General features: G+C 54.7%; 1 protein-coding gene across 1 annotated transcript; it reads right to left on the reverse strand.

Annotated features, from left to right (window-relative positions):
- Positions 1-461: 461 nt before the first annotated feature.
- On the reverse strand, positions 462-6,728 carry TIFAB (TIFA inhibitor). The gene is made up of 2 exons (XM_049649222.1): positions 6,623-6,728; positions 462-3,997 (listed from the first exon to the last, which is right to left on the reverse strand). Exons 1-2 carry the CDS (start codon positions 6,661-6,663, stop codon positions 3,394-3,396), a joined length of 645 nt encoding a protein of 214 aa, XP_049505179.1. The 5' UTR covers positions 6,664-6,728; the 3' UTR covers positions 462-3,393.
- Between the last annotated feature and the right edge of the window lie 2,885 nt (positions 6,729-9,613).

The raw sequence follows: 9,613 nt of genomic DNA on the forward strand, positions 1-9,613 counted from the left end.
CGGGAGGTTACGGTGTCCCACTTACAGACAGGTTGGGGAGAGTCCCATTCTTGGAAGAGCAGAGGAATGTGAAGGTTAAAATGTCTTAAAGTGCACAAGGGGTGATTTCTAGATTTCCGGACATGCCTTCAGAGAATCGTAGTGCTCTGGGGGTAACTGTTGTAGCCCTTTGTAGCAGACGTACGCATGTGTGTATACGCTGAGTGTATGTGTCAACCGCATTCAATTCATTCCACTGAATTGGACAGTGAAAGCTTACTCTACTGAGTACCTACTATGCGCCAAGGTAGGTGCCTTGTAGGTACCTACAAGCACCACACTAGGTGCTTTATATGCACTGCTTCATTTTACCACCACCGCTGGCTGTCACTTTTCCCATTTTCCAGAAGAAGAAACAGAGGCACAGGGACATTCATTCACTTGTCCAAGGTCACAGAGCTAGTAACGGTGGAGTAGGAATTCCAACCCAGACAGCACCCGATTGCAGAGCCCCGGCTTGGAGCCGCCCCAGCGGGTGGGCGTAGCCTGTGTCCGCGCGTGCACGTGCACCCCCTCGCCTCCGTGCACTGCCCTGTGTGTGGGAGCTGAGAGAATGCAGAGGAGGTTTCTGGGAGGGTCTTTCCAACCTGCTCAGGCTGCCTGTGCAGGCCAAGTGTGCAAATGCGGGTGGGTGCAGGGACCCGGTGATTTAAATGGTTCTCTGGTCAAGAAAGATGGAATCTAGCACAGAGCGGAGCTTTGCTGCCCTGAAACCTGGTAGGAGGCAAGCGGTGAGTTTTCCAAGGAGAGTTTGTGAATCAGCAGAGTCCGAAACAACGAGCCGGACGTGTCTGGGCCCCCTCCTGCCTGGTGTCTGGCAGGCATCCTTCAGTCTGCTGCACACTTCATCCCCGGGCCCGGAGGGACTCCCAGACACTTCCCTCTGAATCTCCCACTCCTCATGGGGGAGGTAACTCGGTTCCTCTCATAGACCCCCCGCGACTAGGGTTTACTTTCTTCCGGGGGGGAGGGGACCCCTTGAGTGGTAGAGTTTCGTGCTGGAGCAGGGGAGCTGCTCCCTGGGACTCTGGGGTAGCGTGCCACCAGCCAGCTTCCTCTTTTCTGCCTTTGAAATTCAGGTGTGGTCTCCAGGTTGTGGCTTCCCTGCTCTGTATGTTCTGTATCTGCTCCCTTATACACAGTTTGGCGAACGTTTTGGTCTCCGGAGGGATCATCGCTGCATTTTGAACCCGTGCGTGAAATACAAAGGCAGCTCCAAAACAGTGGGCTTCATCAGACGGCCCAGCACACGGCTTCTGCTTGCCAGCCCCGACCGTGTGTCTCCCATCCAACAAACTCTAAATATCGGGCCTTCTGGTGCAAGGAACAGGTTCAAGCCCCCTCCTGACTGCCCACCAGGCCTGCAGCAAAGACAAAATCCTTTATCAGGAAATCACAGACTGCAGGTGAGCCCTTGGGTACGGACCCATCACGTTCCCTCTGTCAGGTTTCATGATGGTGTCTAACCCTTCCTGAGTGCCTACTATGTGACAGATGCTTCACTATGAGCTCCTAAGACCGTCATAACATCACCAGTGAATGGTGACTGTTATCTTACCCACTTGCCGGAGGGAGAAATGGAGACCAAGAGCAGGCTAAGTCCCTGGCCCAACATCACACAGCCAGTAAGTGGCATGATATTGGGCAAGATACCTTTTCTAAGCCTCAATTTCCCCAGGTGTACAATGTGTTAACACCACTGTCCCTCTGAGTGTTTTGAGGATTCAGCTGGGCAAGGCACATAGCTCCTAGCAGAGGGCTAAGCACACGTAAGCACTCACCAGACACGGCCACTTAATGGTAGAACTAATGTTAACACCAGCCCGAAGAGAGAGAAAACACAATGTTTATAGCACCAAGAACAGGGATGATCAAATAATTCAGTGATTAGTTCCTCAACAGGTGTCTTTCATGAGCCCAGGTAAACTCTCTGGGGGCAGGGACTTTGTCACCCTAGTTCACTGCGGGTTCCTGAGGCTTTGCATAGCATCTGGTGAAAGTTTGTTGAATAACTGAGTGAAGGACTGTTTGGGGGGCCCCCACATGCCATTCAAGCATTGGACAGCCCCTTCTTCTTACAGCCCTTGCCCTCCTCTGCCTTTTGCTGTAATCTGAGTGTACTTGTCCTATTCTCCATTAGAAGGGAAGCTTCCCAAGCCAGGACAGGCCTGGTTCCTGCCCACTGCTGTCTTCCCCATGGAGAGGATGCTCAGGGAGTGCCTGGCAGACCAGCTGAATCTTCTTGCCAGGCTCAGTGTCTCCAATATCCTAGAGCATGGTCTAAGATGATGATGGCCATCTGAGTTTGTAGGTCCCTCCCTTCACCGCACGGGTGAACATTGTTTCTCAATGATGCTTGCAAGCCCCCCCCTGGGGAGTTGGAATGGAGATGATGTGGAGAGTAGGTACTTGTGTTCAGCCCCTCTGTTCACTGAGAAGTTGTCCCACCCTTAACCTGCATGGCTTACTAACTAGTTCCTTATATTGGAAAGACCACCCCACCCCCATTGGTATATGACCCACTTTGAGTAAAATTACCGTTGAGCTGAATTTTACCACAACCTCTTCCCCCCACCCTCACGGACTTAGTCCTGAAAGATTTCTCTGCTCTGGGAAGCCACCTTTCCCTGGAGATCTTGCCCTCCCATCAGCCAAGGCTTTGATCCAGAAATAACAGAGGGAGGGAGTGTGAGGATGACCGTGTGACAGTGACTTTCCCGGCAGGCCCAGCCCCCAGCTCCCCGCCCCCAGGAAACGCTGAGCTCTGCCCACATCCTTTCCAGAAATGTGAGCCCCCACCTTTCCAATTTCCTCTTACACCTCTTCTGTATTTCCCGCCCCTGCCTCTGCGTGACAACGTGGCGTGCACGCACCCCGTCTGGCGATCAGGGAATCCTACTGGGCATGCCAGCTTAATGAAATACTTACAGTTTATTAAACACAGGCTTCCCTAAGCCCTGAGTGCCTGTGGGTATTAGAAAGCCCAAGGTAACCCCGAGCTACCACGAACGTAATTGGTACATGTGTCCATGCATTCCTCGTGCAACCTCAGACTCCAGCTCTTAAGCGGCTCACGAAATTAGCCACATAAAGTAACTCCTAGGCAGACAGGCCGGGGGAAATGTGGGGAAAGGCTGAGAGAGGCTCTCAGAAGCCCTCAGGGCCTCTAACGTATGCGAAGTTCCCGTTCCTTTACGTAGCTGTAACCATGGAGGGTGCTCCCCCAGCCCAGGCTGTTCGCGTTTGCAGAATCTGTTCATTATTACCAGGCCCATCTTGCTTGTCAGCCTCACATGATGTAGCTACAACAGTTCAAGTTCTATTTCAGGTAAGCCTTGCTCTGGGCCGCTGGGGCTAGCAGAGCATACTTTCTGAGGGCTCCTTCTGGAGCTGTGTTTCTGTTCCTCCTCCAGGGCTTGGATGGGAAGGGCCGTGGAGAAGCCCCGGGTGATCTGGAGCTCGCTGCCCCGAACTTGGGGGCGGCTGCTCCTGGGGTTTGCTTTCCCATTCATCAGTCTCCTCAGCCTGGGGCCTGTGAATCAGGGGCGAGGAGCTGAGATGGAAGCAGCAGACAAAGGCCTCCAGGGAGGTGCCTCGCTCTATGCGGACCACCATCTGGATGCCGGAGAAGGCAACCCTGTTGACCACGCTCAGTGGAACCTGCTCCAGGAACCTCAGAGTCAGCCCGTTGACCCACACACAGCCTTTGCGGCTCAGGGCCTTCAGGCAGAAGGCCAGGGGAGTGCCACCCTTCTCCCGGTAGGGCTCCAGCGACAGGTGTCTGCGGGAGAGGCACGGGAGCCGCAGCTGGAGGTGGGCGTCGGGGCCCCGCCCCACCAGCAGCGGGTTGGTGTCATGCTGCAGCTTCGGTGGGACGTTGGCAAAGGTGTCTGGGTCCTGCGTGGGGTGGTACAGGCTCACATGCAGGACCGTGAGAGGCTTCTCCGTGGATGGGAGCCTGGGAAGGATGGAACACAGACAGAGAAGTGTGGTTGGAGCCTGACACCTCTGTGACTCCCTGAACCTAGACATGCTTGCCCAGCTCAGGGACCCTGGACCCCCTCCAGCCCAACAGAGCGGAGCACGGAGTGTGGACATGGTCATCCTGCTCAAGCCAGGATAACACCGAGGCTCAAGCTGGTGTGGAAGTTCAGCCCCAATGGTTCTTTTTTTTTTTTTAATTTTTTTTAACGTTTATTCATTTTTGAGAGACAGAGACAGAGTGCGAGTGGGGGAGGGGCAGAGAGAGGGGGAGACACAGAATCCCAAGCAGGCTCCAGGCTCTGAGCTGTCAGCACAGACCCCGACATGGGGCTCGAACCCGTGCATCATGAGATCGTGACCTGAGCTGAAGTCGGACGCTTAACCGACTGAGCCACCCAGGCGCCCCTCAGCCCCACTGGTTCTAATCTCAGTGTCACCTTGATCATATTCTGTGAGTGGGCCTTACCACCCATCCACTCTGAGCTTTAGTTTTCTTTTCTGTACTGTCAGTATGCCCCTCCTTGTTTTTGTAAGGTATATGGGATACCAGCTTCTGCGGTGTGGTTATGGTGGTGGCCTACTGACATCTGGAGACAATCTGGCCCTGTTTTGAGGGGAGGGAAGAACAGACAGACAGGATACACCTTCCTCGTATTCAACCGTCACACAAAAATACCCTTGCTGGGCCCTTGTTTGAGCCAGGCACTGAGCAGCTGCTGGCAATGAGCACAGGCAATAGGAGAACAAGAACTTGATTTCCAGAACACCCAGCTGGGGGAGGAGACAGGTGCCTCTAGCATCAGGAATTATGGAGAGAGACAGAACAGGGAAGCCCAGCTGGCTCCTGGGGGAACCAGAAAGGCTCCCTGGAGACCCAGAGGATGAAGAAAAACAGCTAGCATGTTCCAAGTTGCTTCTATGGGCCTGGCCCCATGCCAAGTGTATTTTGGGCATGAATGTCTCATTATATGGGCAGAGGACAGATCCTGATGGAGAAGGTGGAGAGCCATGAGAGATGTCACTCAAGAACCAACAGGGGCTCACAGCGTCTGGATGGCTCAGTTGGTTGAGCACCTGACTTCGGCTCAGGTCACAACCTCACAGTTTGTGAGTTCGAGCCCCGTATCAGGCTCGCTCTGCTGCTTTCAGCACAGAGCCCTCTTCAGATGCTCTGCCTCCCCTCCCCCTCCCCAAGTCATGCATGCGCTCTCTCTCTCTCTCTCTCTCTCTCTCAAAAATTAAAAAAAAAAAAAAGAACTGACAGGGGCTGTGTGGAGGCCAAGTAACAAGGCGGCCACAGTGTGAATCGCACACATCCTTTGTTCCAGCAACTCCATCTCTGATCATTTGTCCTTTAGAATGTCACTGGCACATGCAGTAAGGCTACTTACAATAGTCGGCTTTGCTCCTGCATGCATTTGAGGAATATAAACTCTCTGGCACATCCCCCAACCCCATATGGCCCAGAACCTGCCAGAGCCTTCACTGGGAACCAGGGGATGAGTGGGTTTGAATAACTAATTGTACACTTTCTCGGCACCAGACTTTGCTTACAGGTTTTTCTCTGCTAAGAATGTATCCTCCATCCCAAACCCTGACCAAATACCGCTCCTCTTTAAAGCCCCGGTTCCAATGTGGCGTCTTCTAATGTAGCTCTTTTCCTGTCTCTGCCCTCTGACCCTTTCCGGACACCGCCATTCAGTCCATCTTCTCATTACACGTCAGAATTATGTGGGTCCTCGTCCTGTCTTCCCTGAGCCCTCCTGCTCTGTCTCTGAGACTTCCCAGGGGCAGGCTGTGGTCTGAGCTGCCCTGTTGCCCAGTGTCCCATTGCCCTGTACAAACAGGGCCTGGCCACATGTGTCTGGGGGCACATTTGACAAATGGCTCAATGAAGAGACGCGCACACATGAAAATCATGTGAAACCAAGTTTAGGTACGCGGCAAATGTGAGCCTAGAGCTCAAGGGCTGTGTTGGGGGGGGGGGGGCTGGAATCCTGTCACAGGTGGTCTGAATCTGGGGCCCTCCACCCCTTCTGCATTTTGGGTGAAGTAGGTTCATGGTGAAGACCTTCCCCTCTGGCCCCTCAGGCCCCTCCCTTTTCCCTAAAGCACAGATATACACATGTCTCCATCCACAACCCCCTCTGGCCCCAGCCTGCAGGAGACCTCCTGACTACAAAAGACAAGCTGGGCCCAGAATGGCCAAGTGGGGTATCCAAGTCCTCAGGCCAGGCCAGAAACTCAGAGTTCACTTCTAGGACCCGATCTCACATCCCAGGGACCCTGAGAAAATCCCTCAGAAATGAGGGTTCACCGCTGCTCGTGAGACATTACTCTCTGCTCCACTGCGCGCTCCAGAGCCGACAGAAATCCCCCAGCAGCACAGAGCCCCAGAAGAGGGGCTCACATCTCCAGGACCCTCCAGTTGTTCTGGGGAAGCAGAACCCAGCCCTACCAATGCCGTCTCTGGGAGGAGACAGCAGAAAGACACTGACATACGTGCCTGGTGAGTAGCCAGCAGGGGCTCTGCTCCCCACCTCCCCCCGCCACCCTGGGCCATCTCCCCTGGCTGTACGTCAAGTCCCCCTCCACCTACCTTACCGCCAGGGGCACCTCTGGCTGTGACTCGGCAGCCATAAGCTCTCAGGAGCAAATGGGTCCCTGCCAGGGCAGGTCTGGCTTGGCACTTAAGGCTGCGGTTTGGGGATGTGATACGTCAGAGCATTCATCAGTTTTGCTGCTTTCTTCCTTTTTCCCGTTAGGAAGGAAAATGTATGTGTGATTTCCCATTGCAGAAGTGCAACCCTAGCGCTGAGTGGTTGAGAAACCGCAGCCTGGGATCCTTGCTAGCCCTGGCCCCTGGGGGGTGGGGTTCCCCACTGGGCTTCAGTACACTGCCTGGGTCTGCAGCCTGTCCCCAGGCACCCCGGGAGCTGTGTCCAGGGCACCCGTCACTGGTGCTGCTACTCTTCTCTGCTGCCAACCGCGGGGGTGTGTGGGTGTGTGGGGTGAAGGCCTCCCGGGCTTGTTAGAAAGGAGAGGCTTTTTGAACAGAGAGCCAATGAGGGGAGCCCCCACTTATGTGGGAGAGTGCGAGGAGAGCGTTACAGATGGGCTGGCGGTGGCCAAGAGGGCTGTGGGTGACAGAGCAGTCCACTCAATATCTCGGGAGGGGCAGGGCCTCAGCGGATGGGGGTGAGGGCTGCTCATGGTGGGCGGCCTGTCTCACAGGACAGCAGAAAGGCCATCTTCTATGCTCACCCCTCCTGGGGTCTGCTAGCCTTCCAGAGCAGCATGGAAGAGACTGAGATAGATGCTTGTCCAGCACTGGGAGCCCCGGCCATCCTGGAAGTGACCCAGTGTCCACTGGTGTATTCATACTGCCTTCACTGTACCCACCAAGCTGGCAAGAGACAGGTACCCATAGTATACAGGGGGTAACGGGGGCCCTAAGAGAGGCAATGCCTGGCCCAAGGCCCCAGAATAGGTCAGCATATAATCCTTTCTCTTTTTCCCATCAAACCTGGGCTATCCTGGGGATTCTTGGGGGGTATCCAGGTGGGTGGTACAGCCCGCTGGTCTCCCGATCTGCCTCACTGTCCCCAACCCACAGCTTACTCTCCCCTCGAGAATGACCCTTGTAGCCCCTGAGAACTCAGCAGGCCACACTGTGGGGGCCAAGCCCCTCTGGGCACTATACAGTGCTTCGTCTGCTTTATCTCTCCTGAGCATTTAGACTCTAGTTGGTTGCTTAGTAACTAAGAAGGAAAATAGGAAAATCTCGAAACGGTCATCTGTCCCCATGTGTCCCAGCCAGTGTGACACAAGCATGAGGGCTCCCCCAGGAAACCAGGTCCTCTGGAGATGGGAACTGCCCCTGGGGGGGGGGGGGGCAACCGTTAACTCCAGGCTGCCTCCCTGGAGGCATCTTCTTCACTAGCTCTCTAAGCTCCAGCATGCACAGAGCTGGGCCGGGTGTGTGTGTGGGAGGCCTGTCCCCATGGGGATCCGCACAGAATATCAGCATTCCTGTCAGGAACCCAGGGCGGTGGGCAATAGGCAGAATCCGGGCAGGGGCTTTGCTAACTCTTGCTCTGTGACCTTGGGCAAGTCCTATCCCCTCTCTGGGTCTTAGTTTTCCTTCCTCGGGGATGGGACACCGCCTTCCCGTTGTACCCTGCGACCATGTCTCCGTGAGAGAAGGGCTCTGTCCACACTTCCAGCCCTGTCATGGGAGAGTTAGGTAAGCAGAAGAGATGTGTTCATGGCCCCCTGTGCCCTCAGGACCTTGGTTCAGAGCATTCCCTAGCAAGAGAACTGAAACAGCCAGGAAATCCATCAGTACGAGGAAGTCTTGCCTGTGCTGTGTCTTCTGAAGGAGAATAGGAAGTCCTGTTCGTCACTGGCTGGCAGTCTCCTGAGGGGACAGCGAGAGCAGGGGGAGAGCAAGTGCTGGCTTCTCTCTACTTGGCCCCCTTGGCCAGGATGGCCTTCTCTAGTTGGTGTTGGGACCCCGAGGAGTGTACCTCAGTGAGCAAATGTCTCTGTCGTGTGCTCCTGGGAAAACTCAGGGACAGAACAACAGTTTCCAGGGCTTTCTACAGTGGTGGGCAGGCGAGAGTTCTGGGGTCACACAGGCTCTGGTGTGAGGCTTGGTTCCTTCTTATAGCAGGTGTGTGTGTGACCCCAGACAAGTTACTTGGCCTCTCTGAACCTGATTTCTGCTCGGTGAAATAAGGACAGTGTGTTGTGTGAGGGCTAAATGAGATAGGCGCCAAGTGCCCAAGACATGGTTCAAAGCTGGTATGTGAGGGCTGCTCGTGGTAGAAGCCTTAACAGCAGAAGACCGCGAAGATGCACCTTGTGAGAGACGCTGGAGGGGCAGACTAACAGCCTGCACAAACCCCAAATTCTTAGAAGGCCAGGTTTTGCTTTAAAATTTCTTTTTTGATGTTTATTTATTTTTGAGGCCGAGAGAGACAGAGCATGAACGGGGGAGGGTCAGAGAGAGGGAGACACAGAATTGGAAGCAGGCTCCAGGCTCAGAGCTGCCAGCACAGAGCCCGACGCGGGGCTCGAACTCACGGACCGCGAGATCGTGGCCTGAGTCGAAGTCGGACGCTTGACCGTCTGAGCCACCCAGGCGCCCCGACCCAGGTTTTGCTTTAAAGGAACATAATTTTGGAGTGCAATACCTAATTTGCACGCATTTAACATAAATTCCATTTTCAATGATAATGAAGTTAAAAGGGCATGCTCCAGGAAGACTCTCCAAGTTATGGCCTGGGGCATGTGGCCCTAACACAGGAGGACAAGGTTACGTATTTGACAGATGAGGCAGCTGAAGCCCACAGCAATTAGTCAACTAGCCCCAGGGTCTCATATCTGAGAAGCGGCAGAACCAGGACTTGGACCCATTCCATGGCACTCTTGGGCCTGATCGTGAAGCTGCTGGGCCTCCAAGGTGGTATTCTCTGGAGTCCAGCTGTCCTGCCTTCTGCAAATGTGCTCCTGCCGCCTGGCTGGCAGTGCGCTCGGGAGAGAGGGGCCGGCTTCCAGCAGCCGGCCAAACTGTGCAGAGGCCACT

This window comes from Panthera uncia (assembly GCF_023721935.1).
Source record: "Panthera uncia isolate 11264 chromosome A1 unlocalized genomic scaffold, Puncia_PCG_1.0 HiC_scaffold_17, whole genome shotgun sequence".
NCBI lineage: Eukaryota > Metazoa > Chordata > Mammalia > Carnivora > Felidae > Panthera > Panthera uncia.

What these genes read in the sequence shown, in the direction of transcription:
- TIFAB (XM_049649222.1), bottom strand. Translation starts at nt 6,663, where the DNA reads ATGGCTGCCGAGTCACAGCCAGAGGTGCCCCTGGCGGTAAG. An exon ending in GAGGTGCCCCTGGCGGTAAG is followed by an intron (nt 3,998 to 6,622) that starts GTAGGTGGAGGG and finishes CATCCTTCCCAG; the next exon opens with GCTCCCATCCACGGAGAAGC.